The 21,580-nt window shown below is 32.5% G+C and overlaps 1 protein-coding gene and 1 pseudogene across 1 annotated transcript; both read right to left on the reverse strand.

Moving 5' to 3' along the window:
• Positions 1 to 1,599: 1,599 nt before the first annotated feature.
• Positions 1,600 to 3,141, reverse strand: LOC110807654 (mitogen-activated protein kinase kinase kinase 18 pseudogene; annotated as a pseudogene).
• Positions 3,142 to 13,680: 10,539 nt separating this feature from the next.
• LOC110818242 (aspartic proteinase A1-like) lies at positions 13,681 to 20,439 on the reverse strand. Its single transcript, XM_022047032.2, has 14 exons — positions 20,286 to 20,439; positions 19,448 to 19,827; positions 19,285 to 19,345; positions 18,509 to 18,603; positions 18,276 to 18,388; positions 17,762 to 17,930; positions 17,634 to 17,673; positions 17,463 to 17,527; positions 15,984 to 16,097; positions 15,807 to 15,871; positions 15,549 to 15,705; positions 15,361 to 15,480; positions 14,101 to 14,189; positions 13,681 to 13,977 (listed from the first exon to the last, which is right to left on the reverse strand). Exons 2-14 carry the CDS (start codon positions 19,817 to 19,819, stop codon positions 13,893 to 13,895), a joined length of 1,545 nt encoding a protein of 514 aa, XP_021902724.1. The 5' UTR covers positions 19,820 to 19,827; positions 20,286 to 20,439; the 3' UTR covers positions 13,681 to 13,892.
• Between the last annotated feature and the right edge of the window lie 1,141 nt (positions 20,440 to 21,580).

Consider the following 21,580-nt stretch of genomic DNA (forward strand, 5'->3'; position numbering starts at 1 on the left):
GAAAATTATTTTCAATTTCATCATTTTCCTATTTTTTTTCTTAATTTTACATTAAATAAAAATTTATAAAATTAAAAATTATATTTTTATTTTTATTTTTATTTTTTAAAAATTAATCCTGAGCCAAATGTCAGAGCCGAGTATTACAAATTTGGTATATAACTTTATTTGCTACTTTTTGGTGCAATCATGAAGTTGATCCTAATATAATAAGTGACTTATACTTCTAATTCAAATTAAATATTTTGATAACTTTTTTTTTTTAATAACAAATAGTACAGTGAATTTAATTTTAATAATTTATTAATTTATGCATATTAAAGAGTTAAGAAATTAAGTTCAAATAATTTTCAACGTGATTGTCATTCAAACAATCAAAAGCTATCATCTCTACTCGCTACCGCCTTCCTTTGGGGACGCTCCAACATTATTTTAATATTTGCCAAAATACAACACAAACTTTATTAGCCAACCTATAATTTTAGCAGTCTTTTATCCTACATCTTAATCAACTTCGTCCGAGTATCCAAATATGTCCTTACTCGAGCAAAATCAAACACTTTCACAAAACATTTAACTTTATTTTACCCGAAAGTTCATTTTGAGTTCGGTCAAAATCGAACTCAATCAAAAAATGAAGCAGAAAATAAGTTTGAATAGGTAAATAAGTCAAGGTAATCTATTTGTTTAATTGCAAACAGTCTTTTGAAATGAAATAATTTATTACTAATCTCATTCGTATATAAAATAAGCGACTTGCATCAGTTATCTTTATCTTATAATTTTTTATATTTGTAATGAATTATTTATTTCAAACAATACAAATGTATGTAACACATGTACATAATTATTTTTGGTTTTAATTTCTTTGCTTCATTTCATTTTCTTAGAAAACTCAAAATTCTTTTTTCATCATTAATTAATGTCCAACACCCAGTCAAGAAATGTGTTCTTGGTACTTCAAAAGAATAATTAGACACGCCCCATCTCAATCCCATAATACCAGTTGCAGAATTAATGGGTTATATACATCTGCCCAATGGCACAAATTGAAGAGTTGAGAGGGTTTAAATATATGTTGAAGTCAGACAACCTGTTCCCATTAGTATTAGCAAAATTTTTAAAAGTATTACAGTGTTCTTAAACGAAGTAAATTCAATTTTATAAGGTATGAAACTTCATGTATGAAAACCCTAAAGAAGATCAAATCCTTCCTAAAAAAATCCAGCCCGAGAACCCAAGATTGACTCGGTGGTTTTCTCATTCTTTTACCCAGACAAAGTCTCCTCTCTTCACACTCACAAAATTTAAAACTCCAAAACCCTAAAAACAATTTGAAAGACGTTGACTTTCTCAAAGTCTAGGACTTCACACTTGCCTAATCCCTGCTGCCATAGCTCACCACTGTTTAAATATATTTAATATTTATTTATTTATTTTTTTTACTGTAATTTGTCTGTTTAAATATATCTAATTAGTTTGTTGAAAATTTAAGTAAAAATATTTAATTTTTTATCCTCTTTTTATATATATATATATATATATATATATCTTCTTTTAATTCCAAAAATGGATCTATGTATGATATCAATAGATATGTGTGTGTGTGTGTGTGTACGTACTAAGAAATTGAAGTTTTAAGCACATCATCATGAAGTGTAGTAAGTAAATGGTTCTTATATTTATGGTCTAAATTCAAGAACCGATTAGATTCAAGAAAAAAAGAATCTTCATCGTTAATCCCACGATTTCTTAACACATCATCATCGTTACTAACACTTAAATTCTGAATATTACTGATCGTGATCTCTACAGAGTATTCCGACATTAACAATTCCTCTTCTTCTTCTTCTTCTTCTTCTTCTTCCTCTTCTTCTTCTAAGACAAGACTTCCTCTATCTTCTTCTTCCTGTGAATCCGTAGAATTCCTACTTGCAGGTGACGATGGTAATTCATTGTTCTCCTCATTTTCTTCTTCAATGTCGTCATTGCTCCTGACTGTGATCCAATCATCGTCAAATTCCCAACTGGGTGACCTCGAAATTGCAGATGAACAAGTTCGAATCAGCTTCTCGATCCTCTCCGATGGATAATTTAATGAACACCAAGGTTGATCTGTTAGATTCAAAGGAGTTCCAGACATTTCCATGGAGTCCCAAAAACATTGATCCAGAACAGAGCTTGGAGAAGATGAATTCACCCTCGTAATTTTCTTCAAACCAGGCTCCATTTCATCAACAAATGGATGATCAAGAAGTTCTCTAATCGTCCATCTCTGGTCAGGATCTACCTTCAAGCATTTATTCAAAAAATCTTTACCACTTTCCGACAACCAGCTCGGGTTCTCCGGCACCTCGCCGGAGAATCCAATTTTATAAAGAGCTGAAACGGCGTCGTTTAGCTCCTTCCAAGGATTATTTCCAGTCGCCATCTCAATTATTATACAACCTACAGCCCAAACATCAGCCGGAAACCCCTGTTCTTCTCCTCGTGCCACCTCCGGCGCCATGAACGCCGGCGTACCTGAAATTTCAGGAACTCCATTTTTGGAGAATTCGGGCACCAATTTAGCACAACCCAGATCGGCAATCTTTGCTCCATCTTCACCCATCAAGATATTCTGGCTCTTTATGTCACAATGAGCTAACCCGTTTGAATGAAGATAGCTTAAACCCTGCAGGATTTGGCGCGTGAATGATCTGATCAGGGGTTCATCCAGTCGTCCTCCACGGCTTCTGATGACGTCACAGAGGGTTCCGCCGGAGATATACTCCACGAAAAGATTATACAGAGGCGTATTGTTTTCCCGGGTGATGTTAAAGCCAATGTACTTGACTATACGAGGAAAATTCAGTTTGGATAAGAAGAATTGCTCTTTCTGCAAGGACAGAGAGGAAGAAAGCTCGGCGGACTTAACGGCGATAAGGTCGCCGGAGAAGTTATCGACGGCGAGAGAGACGGTGGCGGTGGAGCCATGGCCGATGGTGGGTCCTCGAGTCCAGTTCTCCATTGAAGGAAACACGAGGAAGAAGAAAGTGGAAGGATGAAGAACAGAGTGGATTCTGCGTAAATGAAATGACTCGAGTCTCTTTAAATATATATGTGGTTAACGGGTGTGTACGTATGCGTGTGGATATATATATATATATATATATATGTATGTATATACATGCACAACATAGAGGACTTTGTCCCATTGATTTTGGTGTGTAAAATACGAAGTTCAAAGTGAAGGAATATTATTTTATTGTTGCTGTAATATAAACATCTAACTTTCTTTTACATTTACTTGTTTCTCAATTCTCCAACTGAATTTGGTGGTTATTGACTTTGAATATATATATATATATATATATATATATAGATATATGTAGTTATTCATTAAATTCTATCACCTAAGTTGTTACCAATTGAAAGAAAGTTATTCATTGACAACAATTAAAGAAGAAGAAATATGAAAAGTAATTATTATGTGTTTTAAGACAAGAAAATGTTATATTAATTGACATGATTAATGTATATTTATTATTTATTGATGAATGTTTAAACTTTTATTTTTAAAAAATTAAAAATTAAAAAATGAGTTAATAACTTCATAAATAAATTTTTAAAGATAAATAAAATGTTTAAATCTAAAAACCTAAAATGATAATTTAAAATTAATGAATTAATATATGTATTCACTATAATTAAAATATGATTATAAATTTTATTTAAAAAATTGTGACTCTGACGTCTCTTTATAATGATTATAAGATTTGAAGTTAAAAAATGAGAGCATGTGAGATAAAAAAAACTTATCAAATATATGAATGTTTATGTCTTCGAGAAAAAAAAAAAAAAAAAAAAAAACTATGACATACAATTTTTTTAAGTACTTTCTTTTGGGGTTAGTTTTGTAATATCCGATCATAAAAATCAATTCGTAATAATTTTTCTTATTAATTTATTTATAAATTAATTATATTAAAATAATTTTTTAATTTATTGTATTTTATTTTTATTAAATTTTTGAAAAAAAAATAAATTGGAGACAATTATAAATAATTTTTTAAAAAAATGTTAAATTTTGAATTTGTGATGTGTTTTTGATAGAAAAATTAAAAATATGGGATCAAAATACAAATAGAAAAAATTTGGTCACGTGGGACAATTCAGTCAGCAGTCACGATGAATCAAGACGCGTCGTGTGGCAAAACACGATGACGTTGGCGCCACGCAGGAGGAGGGGAAAAGGAGGTCGTGCAGGCAATCCGCGTGCCCAACGATCTGACGATCCAAGATTGATTCTGCACGCGTGGACAGCCCAGATGTATTCCTCTTTTAAGCTTAATCAGACGGACGAGATCAAATGCGATGAATGGACGAGATTCGGCCATGCCATAAGCCTAAACGAGAAAAGATCGAACAGTTCTCCTCGCTCCATGTCAACGTAAACGAACGACACTGATCAAAGAGGACTCCTCTTCGTAGGGGAACCCAAACCCTAGCCGTCAGCCCCCGCTGGAGAAGAAGAACCAGACGATGAAGAAGAAGACCGACTACTGACCGTCGTCGCACCAGAGCCACCATCGACCGCAAAAAAAAAGTAAAAATTTCTCTACCTGCTAGGAATTCGATTCTGAGCCTCCCTGTGGTCATATCGGAGCAAAAGAAATGGTGGGTGAGCTGAAAATCGTGGGCAAAGTCCGGCGGAGCCACCGCGGCCAAAACTCAAAAATTCCTCCAATGAGCCCTTTCTCATTTCCTGTTTCACGCGATTCTTTGATCATTGTGTTCGTCATTCCTTTCTATGCAGGTTAATCGAAGAAGAATCCCTAATCGCAATAGAGAACCGGCAGAGCCGCCGCATCCGGAGACCCTTCCCGTTGGTAGGTTTAATTTTTTGGTTTTTCTGGCCAACTGAGGCTTTCTAACGTATTTTTCGTAGGGATGCATGTAAAAGTTGGTCAAAACTGACCAAAATCCGCCAGACCAAAATGAATTGTCGTCGTGGGTGGCAGAGCCAGTGCCAGAACTTGGCAGTGACGCCGTGCTGGAACCCTAAAATTGGCCGAAAAGGTTTTCAACATTGATTTTGGTCTATTATCTAGATTATTTAGTCTATTCCTGTATGATTTATCTGGTTATCTAACTACCCGATTATTGGTTATGATAAATTAAATCACTTGCTTAAATGCTGTTTAAATTTATCAGTGAATATGATGAGATGTTGGTATGCATTGGTGGCTGTTTGGAGAATTTAAATAAAGAAAAGCTTACTGGGCATCCTAGAAAAGGGTGGATGGAGTCGGTACATAGGGAACCCTACCGTGGACATTACCTCAATCGGAGGGAGCTGAGAAGTCCCATACTGTAAGTGTTTTGTAAAATTTAGTTCACCCTCATACCAGACAGGGTATCGAAACGATGGTGTTTTTGGTGCCCATTACTGGACGGGATATGAGAACGGTCTGGTTAATTGTCAATTCTTAATACATTGTAACGACTCCGAAAATATCTAAAGAAAATAAAAGATAATTAAAGTGCGAAAGTGTAATAAAAGTTCAGAGTTTACATTTCTTATACAAATAACTTAAAGTACCAAACAGTGTTACGGAATTCACCATTTTGAAAGAAATACAAGAAATAAGAAAATAAACGAAAAATAAAGATATATAGCATCTACTCGCAATCCTCTTGCGGATCGGGCTTTAGAAGCTAGTCCTCTTGATTTGAAATGGTTAAATAAGGGATGAGCTACACTAGCCCAGTAAAGATATCACACTATATTACCGATACAGAAGTAAAGGTTGGTATAAAATCAAAATAACTAATGAAGTACTTAATTTAAGTAAATTCGTTTATCATAGATAAAATCATTTACCGTTCACTTATCATGATGAGATTCATAAAAATAATTTATACAGACAATAATATTATACGGATCATGATTTCATATATAATCAGCAATTATAGCACACATTATAAATCTACACCCATCATCAATAAACCTACAATAACTATCGTTCTTTTTACCAGTCTGCTGGTATCCATTGGGGTTAGTAGGGATATCTTCGCTATACGTGAACCCTTTTATTTAACATTCTCAATTGCGGATCATTCCTATACCCCGTTCAGCATGAGTGTCAATTTACCAAACTTCAATACCGTTCGGTATGAGGGTGAAACGGGCTGTCCTCATACCCCATCTAGTATGAACGTAAAATTATCAAGTCTGCATACCCCATCCGATATGAGACAACGTTCAGGGTAGGGTTCTCTATGTCTCCAGTCTGTCCACCATCTCCTAAGATATCCATTCAGGCTGTCTTTTCATTCATTCATTTCATCACACAATTTTTACCATTTAACCTTTTTTTTTTCTGATTCGATAATAACACATAGAATAAATTATATATGCATTTAAAGTCATATAACAAATTAATGAGATACCATCATGTATATAAACTGTAAAACAATCAACAAACAACAGTAGAAAATTTCTGGTTCTGGCTCCATTAGCAATCTGTAATTAATTATGTATATTTTTTAAATTCACATAAAATATCGTATTATTATTTATTTTGACTTCAATTCTATAATAGAGAATAGAGTGAGAGATCTTTACTTGATTTGATGCTCGAAGTTAAGCTGTTCGACTGCGCCTACGGACGATTCTCGGGTTCTCTAATTTTTTTTAGAATTAAAATGCGTTAATAGTACCTACAAATGTCCCAAATAAACCCCAAATAAGTCCCATGGCCCACTTGGCAAATTTCTTAACTCCCGCACGACGGCTCCGCCTTCTCCGGCGACAGCACCGTTGCCTGCGGCGCCGGTCCACCTTAGGTCAGTTCTTTTTGACCGTTTTTGGTCGAATTTGGTCGATTCTGTATCGATCCCTGCGAGAAAATACGTTAAAGGGTCTCGGTTGGCCAAAAAAATACAAAAGACCGAAACTCACCGGCAGTAGGGCTCTCCGGTGCGGTGACTCCTCCGGCTCACGTTGCGGTTGGGTATTTTGCTCTAGTTAACATGTATAGAAGGACACGATGATCAAAACGGTAGAAAAATTACACATAATGGGAATCGGGAACAGCCTCATCGGAGGCATTTTGTGAAATTTCTCGCGTCGGCGTCGCCAGGCTTTGCTTGTATTTTTTGGCCAATTGGCCGGTCCTTTTGTTCCGATTTGACCATGGATGTGTTTAGAATCGAATTTCGAGGAAAAGAGAAAATTTTTATCTTTTTTGGCGATCAGAAAGGGTTCCGTGCGGCGGCAGGTGGTGGCGGTCTCCTTCCTAGCGGCCGAGTCTTCTTCTCCGGCGAGGGGTCTGGCAGCTAGAGTTAGGATTTGGTGCGGATGGGGGTTATTTATATCCGTTCGCTTTTGATGTAGGTCGTCCATCGCGTTTGATCTAGACCGTCTGATCGCGATTAAATAGGAAGTGAATCTAGATCGTTCATCGCGATCCAATCTGGACCGTCTATCACGATCTAATCTGAGTCATCCAATCGCATTTGGGGGGTACACATCTGGGCTATTCGTGCGCGCCAGAACATATCTGGGCCGTTCGATCACAGGCATGCGAATTGCCTGCGTGGCCTCCCACGTGGCATCGCGTCAGCGCCCGTTGCCACGCTGCGCATCCTAATTTATCGGGCCTGTTGACCAGGCGTCTGACGTGGTAAAACTTCTTTTAATTATATTTTGATCCCTAATTTTCGATTTTTCTTTCAAAAATATTCTTATAACCCAAAATTTCACCCTTTTTCCCCAAAATTGTTTTTAATTTAATCCTCCATCAATTGTTTTTCAATTTTTACTCTAAATAAATAAAGAAAATTGAAAAATTATTTTATTATATTTATAATAAAATCCTAAATTACAAAAAAAACTAATTTAGGGTGTTACATACTGGGTCAATGAGTGAAGGGATATCTCTATGAATCCCCAGGGGTCCCAGTAAGTAGGTCAAAAAAGGAAGAATTGTGATCCTATAAATAAAATTAAAATGTCATTTACTTATTTATTTTCATAAGTTGATTTTGAAAAAACTATAACGGTGAGTATTGAATAAAAGGTTTTAAAGTTAAATGTATTTACTTAAAGTAAGGGTTCTATTAGTTATTTTATGATTTTTACCAACTTTTGATTTTTCGTATATGTTATTAGTGTAATATTTTTACTGAGTTAGTGTAACTCACCCTTTCATTAATCATTTCAAATCAAAAAAACCAAGATTTAAATCCCAATCAGTAAGAAGGTTGTGAGTAATTCACTTCTCGGACTCTTTTCAAATGTTAGTAAAGGTTGTTTTAGAATATTTATTTATTCGTTTTTTGTTTAATTATCGTTTGTCTTTTAAAAAAAACATTTCTTTAACCCAATTGAAAAATTCAAATTGTCGTGTAAGGAATGTAAATTTTAATATTATTATTTGCTTTCGCATTTAAATTATAAATTTATTTCTATTTAAGTTTCGAACATTTACAAGTTTTGTAGAAATAAAGTAAGACATACAATATATATAATATATATATATAAATCTTATTTTATCATAAATAAACTAAGTAATTTCAACAACATATATTTTGCTAAATATTGAACTCTAACCATCAAAAGAAAAAATATATATATATATTGTGTTATCTGAATTTTATAAGAATGAAGTTAAATCAATTCAATTAGAAATAATAAAATGTATAAATTATAATTAATTTATATATATTAAATAAATAAAAATTAAAAAGTTAAAATTATAGGAAAGAGAGAGTAAATGAAAAAGAGGCAGAGGGCATGGGCATGTAAGAGCTTTGGCCGCCTATGGACGGCGGTTAAGCGAGAAGGCAACCAGGCAATGCTGCCGCCCACATGAAGACACGTGAACACGTGCCAACTTTGCGATATTAGCGGAGAGATTAAAATAAAACACGTGCCAACTTTAACATATATACATACATACATTATATAAAAAAAAAATATATATATATATATATATATACTGGTGATAATATGTATATGTATATATATATATGTATAGCTGCCTCCCACACCATCCATTCGGCAAGTTATGATTTGGTGCGCTGCTGGATCGTACGTGAAGAGGTGTGAACCGCGTTGTATTTATTTAAAATGCAAGCTGTAATTAATTCAAAATTAAAATTTAAAAAAAGAGAGCTTTATTTACAAGCACATACATACACCCTGTTGACAGGTTAAAAAATAAAATATAATTTGGTGGGTATTTAATTTTCTGTTTTTTTAAAAAAAATTAAAAAAATAAACCACTAATTTGTAAATGGTAAAATAAAATTTGGTATGGAATTTTCCTTCACATTTAAATTTGAGAATATAATAAGACCAAAATCAGAAGTCTAAATTCTAGAATTAAAAAATTTTATTTACTTGAAAATTTTAAATTTTATTCAAAAGTAAATTCGAAAATTTAGGTGAATAAACTCTGTTTTTAAATAGTATGAGAGAAGTAACTCATTTAATTAAACAAAATGGTTCATTAAAAGCAACTTAAATGTCAGCTTTACAAGCAATTTAACCCTAATTTATTTTTTCAGTTCTCAACACATAAATTGCTTTAAACATGATATAATATACATACATATATATAGTATCGAATTACAGAAAAAAAAAAAAATATATATATATATATATATAAATAAATAAAATTTAAAGTATAATCATAAGCTTTGACCAAATTCTATTTACCCTTCACATCACATGCACGAATATACATATATATATCTATATATCTATATAGCCCGTTTGGTTTGTATGTTTTGAGTGCTTGGGGGTAACCTGAAAATGGTTTATAAATCATGATTACCGTGTACCTTCGTTTGTTGACTCTTCAAGCAACACTGTTTCGGTCAACATATCAACAAAAACACTTTGAACAGGTTTTATTTTTTTTTTTGGTTTTTCAACTGGGAGATTTTTGTTATATTAAGTTCTAGTGTGTGTATATATATATATATATATATATATATGGGGTTAGAATATAATTTGTTCTTTCACATTTCTCTTTTCTAAATTTGCGGTTCAATTTTTACAATTAAAGAATTCGGAAGTAGCTGAAATACTATAATTAGATCATATTCACATGTAGAAATATATTTAAACTATTATAAAAAAAATAAAAAATAAATAAATTAAGATTTAAACATAAATTCACCCAAACGCAACCACAAAATCTTCAGCTGAAAAACTTTTAACTTCAACCCACCCCAGAATCATCCTCACGTGTGTATGTATGTACATATATATATATATATGTGTGTAGATACATATAATGTGTTGTTACAATGAATTCTGCAGTGTGAAAGGGGAAGTCGTCTTATGAAAGGTTTCGTTAACAATACGGTGCCGCATCTTTTGGTTCTTTGTGTCAAGACCACTGCAGATCTGTTGCTGAGCCTTTTTTTTTTAGTATTAATAAATAAAATAAAGAAAAGAGAAAGAGAAAGAAACAGAGGGAGGAATCGAATAGAAAGCAAAGGGGGTTGTAAGTTAACCCCTTGGAACCACAAAAAAAAAAAAAAAAAAAGGATTTTTAGATATAAAAAATGTTGAAAGTAGAGGTGGATTGCAGCAATGAAGATCATCAACATACATGCAGGCTTTTTGTTGCAGGAGTATGCATCAAGCCAACCCAATCATGAGATGATAAGGGAGGGAGCTTTTTCATATCTTGAAGTTACATTTGCCTTTTAAATATGTATATTTATATTTACATATACATTGAGCTTTTAATCCTTTCTTACTATTTTAACTAAATAAATTTGATTAGCATATAATGTTTATTTCATTGAAGTTTAAAGAAAATTATATCAATTTGATCACTATAACTCCACGAACATATTAGTAAATTAAATGATCGGTATAAGTATTATTGGTCAGATACCTATAAAAACTAAAAAATTATATAAGATTCGAATTTATAATCTTTAAATAAGATGTATAAATCTTAACCATTAATCCACCATATTATTGATAGCATTACTTTTGATAAATTATAAATTTAATTTTATATAAAATATATTAAAATTATAATATATTTTTTTACTTAACTTGATAATAAAACAATCACACTAATGGTTTAAGTGTTTCATTTAAATATTATCTGTCAGCCACCGTGAAGTTATAATAAACTCACATAATAAAAAAATTTATATATTAAATAAAATTTAAATTCGTAATATTTAAATAAAACACAAAATCTTAACCATTTGTTTACCATATAATAATGACTTTTGTTTTCGTATAGAATTTATTAAAATTATAATATATTTTTTTATTCAAATTGATGGTAAAATAATTAAATTGTTTGTTATATGTTTTGAGTTGGTTTAACTTAAATTTGATTTTAACAAATGAAATTAATAGATGGGGCCAGACTTGACTCAAGAACTAGATTGAAGAAGGTCAAATCAATTAATTCTCTTTGGTTTAAACAAAGATCACTCGACTTTGTTAAGAGTCTAGATCAAGCTCGAGTCTAAATGATTAAAAATTAATAAATCAGTAATAAACCCTACTTAGTTTTTATTATTTTGTATAATGTTTTGAAACTCATGGGTCTCAGATCTCAATCTAAAATCAAATATATATATTTGATTCATATATAATTTTACCTTGCTTTGAAGCTTACCTTGTTATTCAAAGCCATGCATGTTTATTTCTCTGTGAAATTACACTCGTACATTTACCAACAGTGACTCGAATGGAAAGCAAAAAGAAGAAGAAGAAGAAGAAGCAGTAATGTTTAAAAAAGGTGCGAGTCGGCTTGCTTTGCAGTTGTTCATTAACAACTTGACAAACTTTCTTTTTCCACTTTTTAATTCTTTTGATTGAGATTAAGTGGGCTCCTCTGTGTTAAACTTTTCAGTGAGTCGGTGCCGATATCCTTTACCGCCGCTTCAATGGAAGTCTTGCCTTTTAATCTCATCTTTTCCAGCTATACACAACTTCCCACACAATAATCTCTATTTACATATATACGTACATGTTCATTTCATCTCACAACAAACTTTTGCAAAGGGTGGTTCACAACCCCCACCATCGTGCTTTGTTCTTATAATTATTGTGAAAAATAAACAGTTGTGTGTTTAGATAAAGATATATATTGTAAAAAATTAGTATTTCTCTTAATTTTTTAAAGTAAAACAATAAATATACAAGGATGAAATAAGTAATTAAATATATGAAAAAGATAAGCATTGCAATTCAATATAAGAAAAAGAAAGAGGAACCTTTTTTTCTGTTAACTTATCTATTGACCCATTATAAATATACCATTTCTTTAAATGGTTTATGTTGCTAAATGAATAGAACTACCACCATAACAGATGCTTCAGCGATGTATTTATAATCTAATTTTTCCACCCAATCATCATATAGCAGCTTAGCTGAAAAGGTAATGTTAAAAAGGTAAAGTGGAGTATTTTATTAGCTTCGATTATTGACTGCAATCAGAACTAAGCCTGGCATTGATCATGGCGTGAATATCGAATTTAAACTTAAAAACCTTTTCCTTGCTACCTCTATGAATCCGACTTAAAAGCACTCAAAGTTAACATCTACTATATATAGTGTGTTTCTCTGTGTGTGTATATATATATATATATATAAACACACTCATGAGCTTGCTTGCCGACACCGAAAATGTTGACTTGCACAAAGAGAAATTCCTAAGGAGAAGGTATTGTGTGCTTGTATGGACGAAATTCCCAGACACCCTAATTAGGAACGTTGATGTAATGTGGTTTAAATTGAGCTTGCATCAAAAGTATGACTTTGGATCAAAAATTGAATTTAATTTAATTCAATCCAATTTGAACTAATTTTTTTCATCTATCTGGGGCGGCTAGTGAACACACCTTTAAATTGTCTCTAAACTTCAAAATCGAAAATTGCCTGCATCTAAATCATCTTCATCCCAAGACATTCCACTAGATGCTCTCACTCTAGTACCCGAAGTATAATAGAAGTCTGTGATGGATCCAATTACCATATGTATAAGATAAAAATTAATATATTAGGTCAATGCAACAATTTCTCTTTCTACAATTACTAACCTATAGCATGGTCCAGACAATTAGTCACCTATCTATGCAAAGTGTCACTGCATAGCCTTTTTATGACTTGCATGTTATGCATAGTTATGGAGTGTACTACACCTAAACTAGGCCAGTACTGCTAAATAAGTGCAATTAATTGTCAGCATCGTCGGCCTCAATCTCAGTATCTGCTAAATCATAGTTTCCCAATCATTCCAACTTGCTACCCCAACCTTGATTTTCTCTTTTACAAGGACTAGAGAACCAATAAAACAAAAGTCAGAACTCTTTTGCCGCATCGAACACTTACAAGATAGTTGAGCAATTCAAGATTCTGCTGTTTAGAAAACAAAAAGGAAATCCAGAGATATAAGAAATTCTAACGCTACTTGGAAGCATCATGCCTTATGGTAGCCTTCTAATTCTTCATAGTAATTTAGTAACTTTGTATGGTAATCACTAAACTCATATACCTATTTTATTACTGCACAATGTTGAGTGATTATTATACAGTATTACTAAATTACTGTGAAACAATTAGAAAATTACTTGGGAGGTATGATATCTCCGTGACGCCAGAGCAGGACCCATAGTTTTAGCAAAATAAAAAGAAGCCTAAAATATCCAAAACGGGCATATGATACCAAGTCACATAATTTAAGTGAAAAGTACTCCACTTACAACAAGGTGCAGAGCAGTCACCAATTCAGACAAGAAATTATCCATCCTACTGCGTGGATATTTACATGGCATGCAGGATATAATCCCTAATAAAGGCCATTTAACAGTAGTAGGGATAGGATAGCTACCAGAATCAGTTGAATGAACTTCAGTTATGCAGCCTCGGCAAATCCAACTCTCAAATTCCCGTAGTCAAATACTGTATGGTATGGACCCATGAAAACATCGCCCAAGATCCTGCATTCAAAATGTACCAATAAGATATAACCCTGCATCTAGACACACTACCGTAAAGCATAAACATGCAAATTAAACCAATCATATAGTAACTTATTAAAGACAGGAAGGGCAAAAGAGCACCAGAGAGGTCCACGAGGTGAAGGCACGTCAAAAGCAATAAATCCGCTAATGCACTGAGCTGCAGCTCCATCGCCCACTTTGAGGATGTACTAATTATCATGGCAAAGGATAGAAGAAATAAGAAAGAAAAAAGAGAGAAAGAAAAAGATCAATAAGATAAATATTCAACAACGCAACAAGAAGGAGATTCAAAATTGGTTTTCAATGTGCCACAGAAGGATCAGTGAGATCTTTTTTTCAACATGCCAAAATGCATAAAAGATATTATCCTAGAATTCACCAAGAGAAACAATGACAGACATGACACACTGATATGGCGAATGAACCAATGCAAGAACATTATTACAGAACCGAAAAAAAAAAAGAATATAATTGTAAATTTCCCGAATTAGAATGCTGTTACAGCAACAATAATTTTAGGCAGATTTTTACACCCCTACCCAAGAGAACTAAGAGGAATGCTTTCTCCTTTTATGTTTCGACTTCTATAGACTCGTCAACATTTTCTTTTTACTTAATTCAATAAAGCTATAAGAAATAAAAATTACCAAAAAAGAAAAAAGAAAACATGAAAAATCACTACTTCAATAGCTTTCCTCCTGCTTATGGGAAATTGTCTGATGCCTTAGAGACATGTAATTTCCTAGATTTTCTTTGTTATTTGGGACTTCAACTTACTAATCATCCAATGTTGTGTAGTTATCTAATTACTACACAATGTTAATGAATTAAATTTCTATGAAATATTAGAAAGTAACTGCAAGTCACGATGTATCCAAGGTATCATAATAGCAGAAATCTTGTTATTAGTTTTCCCCAATATTTTCTCTTTTAGGTATTTGGATAGAAAAATCATGACAACTGACACTTAGTGGCCAGAATAATAGCAACTTATTATAAGCTTTCTACAAGTAGCAGGTAGAAGCCAGCTTGGAATTGGCCCAAGAGTAGAAAGGCACAGAATAATTTTCTGTATCCTGCAAATCAACCATAAACAGATATAATGAGATGGGACACCAAAAATTCAAGTTTGTATCCAAGCTAATAAATTTCCTCATCCAATCATCTTATATCAAAGCATGCTCCAGTACAAGAAAGTTCCCCAGTGTCACACTCCAGATGCTGAGAACTAACTATTTACCATGGCACAACCCAACCATCTTTCGATTAGCACTAGAATTATCACAAATGTTACATCCCAAATCATTTTAATAGAAGAGAAAATATAGTTCAAAAGACTAAAATTAATAGATAAAATACCTGACTTGGACTGAGGGCAAATTCCTTCCCACCAATTGTAAAGGAAACATTTGGCATTGAAGACAAACTGCTACAATCAACTGCTGATTCTCCCATTGGGCTAGGCAATCGATCACAGATCTGCAAAATCCCAGAGTTAGAACAATCAAAGAGAAGGAACATACTGGATAAGAATTAGGTTATTTTACCTCATTGATGTAGGTAAATATTCGATCCTTTGTCTGATTTTGCTGGAGCTGATTCTGAATCCATACAACTGCCATCTCACAAGCAGCACACATAGTATCATGCAAACCACCAGATGCTTTTTGATTATTCTTATCCACGACTTGCTCAATGTCCGTACTGGACACAAAAATTCATAAAATCAACAACACTAGCTTGCAAGCATTCAAGCAAACATTCACCAGCACTATGCAGCGGCAGTACTAAAAAAACAAATATACCTTACACCCCGAGTCCCATCAAAGATACAAAGACCAATTTGTGAACATAGTTTCTGTGGCTCATCCTACAAATAATAGTCATCCAGCAAGTAAGTATTGGACTATTTAACTACTTCTAAACAAAGACAATGTAAAGAAAAAATGGCATGATAGAAATTTTTCTTCTTTATCAGATACCTTTGCTAAAAGCATATGAATTATGGTTTCTCCATATTCTGAAACCACTTCTTTACATTCTCGACTTACAACTCCAGTGGCACCAATAGCATGATTGATTTCAGCAATAATAGCCTGTAAATGGTATATATACTAACATTAAAAGGGAAAAACGTGCAAATGATGTACTAAAACAAACCCATATGGGTAGCAACCAAACACAGAAGAGTTTACATGAAGGCTCAATTTTGGGCAACAAGTGGATAAAAATAGCAAGAGCTAGGTTCTTAAGGTTTTGAACTACGGTTTCTCAGTCAGAGACCATCTGAAAATAATTCAGTTGCCTAATTAAAATCGTAGAAGTTGAAGCAAACATTAATGGTACAACTTTATTTATTATATTCCAAAAAGGACATAGATAAAGAGGAACAATGATTAGATTACCCTGATACCTAAAGAGGAACTGCATAAATGAGTAAAATGTCCAGAAAAATGCTGTAGATAGATCCATTTTTTTGTAATAAATAAACTTAGACCATCAAACTCATTCATTGCCCTCTTATTAACCTTGTTATTTTTAAAAGAGGAAACTTAAGTGATGCATGATAAAGAGTACTTTTGAAATTTAAAAAAAAAAAATTGGAGATAAAGAGAACTTGAAGACGTATGGTTTAATTATTTTGCTAACATTGTGTTGGGTCATGATATCATTAGAGATGTGAATTTTAGGAATATTATTGACACCCTAACAACTTTGTAAATTTGTATATGGGTGGTACCCTGTTTATATATATATTCACGCTTTTTATCCCAAAAAAAAAAAAGAGAACTTGAAAACAAACTTTAGAGAAATTTTAGTAATAATCAAAATTGGAGATCTTATATCTTAATAATCAAGCGACATCTTAATATTTGAATAATAATCATGAATAAATCAAATAACTAAAATATGATATATTATTTATAGACATCAAACTACAATCAAAATAGAAATTCTTAAGTTTATCTAAGAATCCTACAAGATTATAAAATAAGCTAATAACTGAAATAACCTAGTATAAAGAATGCCTAACTAAGATCTTAACCAAGTGTGATTGCTGATGTTATCTCATTATAAGCAGGATATTTATTTCTTTAACTCATATGAGGAAAGATCACAGAAACTTGGTTATTTATAACAGTAAACGCAGATACAAGGTTTGTTTAGATGAACAAAAGAAATAAAATCTTTATACCCTAGAGATGAACAAAATCAGTCAAGACAATCAAAATATAAAAGTGCACAAAGCCAGTGAGCTAAGACTAACATCTCTCTCAAATCTAATGAAATCAAAACCCAACTTGAAAGTATTAAAAAGTGAATGAAACTATACAAAGTTGGCTACAATCCTTAGCACATACAGACCTTGTCATAGGCAGGAACAAAACTTGACATAGCTGACTACAGGCTTACACAGAGTAGAAAGAGATACGTAGAGACAAAGACAAACGGATACGCACCGTAGGTCCAGCCAACAAAGAGGTCCCAGAATCAGCAATTGCTGCACAACCATTGGTGCAAATTCCTAGAAAAAATTATAGAGTCAGGATGGCTAACTACAAAAGGACAATAAATAACAGCTTTCCAAGTCCCACAGGTGCAGTTTGCAAAAACATATATAGTCTGCTTACCAGTAGTTTTGTGGCCAATCAAGAAATCACCCATATCAAACTGTCCAACAAAAAGATAACATGTTATATTCTGAAATCTGCAATTAGATAAAGTTTGAGTACGGAACATCAAGGTTTAGAAACCCAACCTGCCAGTAACCTTTACTTGTCACTGGAACATATGTGTGCTCTCCCTTATAATGATTAGGATCCATCCCACCAAATACTATTTCACCCCCCTCTTCTTCGTCCACATTGCGATTTAACCAAAATGAGAAAACTTGTTCCTTTACAAGACCTTGATTGACCATATTGTACCTGAAGCACTTTAACATCAAAAAGCTGGGAAGAAGAGATTCAATCTTTTCTTTTAATTCTGTTAAGTTAGTTATTATTTGTTATCTGTTTGCTATCTAACTAAAACTTCCTAACGTCCTCATCTTTGTCGATATAAACTTTGTAATTCTAGATAACTGATGAATAACACAGTTTCAACGCTCTCTCTCTGTCTCTCTCTATATGAAATTCATTTCTTTCTTTTCTTCAAAGTTGCAATGAACTCAGAATTTGCAAATGCTGCCATGTGATGAAATCGTCTCTGATTAATAACTGAGACAAACAAGTAAGAACAGCGAAAAGGAACAGAAACATGCTATTACATACCATACTGGTACAGCATTTCCAACAGAAATATCTTGAAATCCAAGTCCAAGTATACCATCAAACTTAGCCACCAAAAACGTGATGCCGGGTTCACTAGTTGCCTCAATAAATTCCTGAAACAGATCAGCAATGTCAGAAAGGAAGACAATCAAACAAAAATAGGGTAATAAACTAATAAAACATTAATAGATATGTAGAGACAAGAATAAAGAGATTCAAGACCAATATGTTACCTGATTTTCAATCACAAGATCCCCGACTTTTACATTATCCTGACTAAAGAATCCAGAAATAGCTCCTGTCCCATAATGGATAGCTGCAGGTTTACCTGGACAAGGATTAAATGAGAATCAGATCATCTTAAGAAAATTCTACCTAAAATAATTTGAGGTAAGTACATAATTTAACAAGATACTCAGTTTTATGCTTTCCTGTTGCTTAAATAATTGTGTAGGTTTACACGCATATGGTGCACGTGTATAACCAAACATAAAAGTGATGTAAGACAATAAATTTGTTGGTATATATACACACTTCTTTCATTGAGAAGTTAACATGGGCATAAGAAAAATGTCAAAACATGATATAACACAAATATCACAGAGCACAGACAGCTGAGCCAGCCAAAGATCGAATTAGTGCTAAACACTAAGACATTCAAAATACTATAGATATTGTGCGATATAGAAAAATTTAGCATCCAAATCACAGCATAAAATAGAAGACAGAAAGAAATTCGTGGTGTTAATGTGACCTACACCACAAAGAGATGGGTTTGGATTCACTAGGAAAAAATTTTGAAAATCACAACTTGTTTTCCCTCTCTCAAACCCTACTCCAATATATCAAGTCTTGCAGAATAGATAGTCACAGTTCTAAGGATACTAATCATACATATATATAGCGACTGCAGAAAAGAACACTAAATAGGCTGCTAATTCATTGATATTTAATCTTGTGAAATCAAGATATATTAAGACAATAACAAATTATAAAGGCAAAAACAAACCGTTTTCTCTGTGTGTACTTGAGCTCCTGGACCTGTACCTTGCATGCAAGTAGCAAGAAATCTGCACATAGACACAGTGTCTTGAAGTTTTCTTAAATCTACCAACACGTACTAAAATTTTCAGAAAGTGATTGACATTGAAGCATTCATTTTCAAAACTCACCGAAAAATAACACTTAGAAGAAGGCACCCATAGGTTGGAACTACCAGTATCAAATACCACCGTAAAATTTTGTGGAGGATAGCCAATTCCAATCTCTCCAAAATATTGAGCATCCAGATAGTTCTTTAATGTCAAAACATCAACATCCTCTTCAACTGCCAAGTTCCCACCAAGATGATACTTCTTAACAGATGATCTTAACAACTCTGCTTTCTTAGACTTGAGGTGGATATCCATGCGGTTTAGATGATCGAGGTTTCTCTTTTTGAGGCCAATTCTGACCAATCCCTCATCCGGCACAGAGAAAACGGCAGGAAACAGGAGGAGGCAGAGAAAGAGAGCAACACAGCTGGTTCTAAGTATTATTCTCATGCTGAAAACTGCAAAGTTTTGACACCATGTTAATTACACTCGTACAGAACAGTAAAATGAGTAACTCAAAATTAATACGAATTTCATCCAAACAATGCAAGAAAATGACCTAAAACTCTACGAAAATTAATCTTATAATTTCTATAAACTTGTTACCAGCAATACTCTAAAATCACCTAATTTCTCAATAAATTCGATTCCAAGAAAACACTAAAATTAAACAGCTCGAAATGGAAAGAATGCTAAAGAGTTCAGCTCGCATGTAAAAGACAAGGAAACAAAACCTACAATCTAATTTTCCTCTCAGATACCAAACACAACACTTCAATAGAAAATCTCAATCGTCCAAACAAAAGCAACGACCGTAAAGTAAGAAACTAGCTAACAAAAACCACAAAAATCGACAGATAAAATACCAAAGAACGATTGAAACTGTAGTAAGATGATCAGAGTAAAAAATACTTACAACTCTAGCTTCTTGATGATGGACAACGGAGAGGAAGATGAGTAGAGCGTAGAAATTCAATGGTGAAGACTGGATACTTCAGTGCATTTAACACTCTGGTGCCTGAAGACAACTACTCCCCATAACCACCTTTCCCGAAAAATGTGAGAGCTGGCCAACGGTAGAGTTACACGTGTCACGACGCGATATTTTCTTCGTAAGAGTTGATAGTTCCATCAGAGGAAAAAGAATTGGTGTGCTATGATTATATGCGGAGAGGTCTATTTGATTTATGCTGCACCTGCTATATTACACGTAGATTTATATCGATTTCTATTGCTCTGATCTCTTGGGTATTGTGCGTACTGACAGCATAATAAATTCTGGGATAACATTTCATGGAAAAAAAATACTTTCAACTCGAATTTAAATTATTAGTATATAAATTAAAGTATTATTTTATTTTTAAGTTATATAATTTTCATTACATATATTTTTTTAGATATCATCATACATATTTATCAATTTCTAAAATGCAATTTACTTTTTGTTCAATAAATGCTTATACATTTAATTAATTGATTGATTTTGTTATATAATAATTAAACATGTAATTGATAAATTGCTATCATTTTTTTCATATGATTTTTTAAATTAGTAAAAAGACAATTATTAATAAATACAAAAAATTACATCTTTAAATTGTTTGAAACAAATAATTAGAAACACACTCGAAATCAAAAAATGCATCTAAAATCTAAAAGAGTGTTCAAAGCGAACTTCTATTTAAATAAATATGTTCAAGATATGAGAATAAGTTTAAAGTTTAGGAACATTTTAAAGATTGAAAAATTATGTATAGAATTTGGGATTACTTTTAGGTTTTAATAAATTTTTTTTTGTTATAAAAATATGTTTGTTTCTCCCTACTACATTTGTGGGTCTAAAATTACATTAAAATTCTAATATATGATTAGATTTTAAAAATTATTTGTGTTCTTATAAAAAGATACGTAGAATCGAGAATTTAGAAAATTATATAACATACTAAGAATGAATGCAAGTTTAAGATGTATTTAAGAGTACTTAAGATATTATACTTACTAAGACTATATATGTATAGATCCTAAATTAATTGACATCACGAATAATATAAGCTTGAAACTTAAAAGACCTAAGTCTTGAAAACTTGTTTGAATACCAAATATCAAATACCAAGTATGAGTGTGAAATTTAAGATGCATTTAGAAGTGTAATACCCAGACCTGTAATTTAGTTCGAAATTAATTTTAATATTTTAAATATAAAAAAAATTA

The sequence above is a fragment of the Carica papaya genome, chromosome 4, assembly GCF_054855325.1.
Source record: "Carica papaya isolate Zhongbai chromosome 4, ASM5485532v1, whole genome shotgun sequence".
Taxonomy (NCBI): domain Eukaryota; kingdom Viridiplantae; phylum Streptophyta; class Magnoliopsida; order Brassicales; family Caricaceae; genus Carica; species Carica papaya.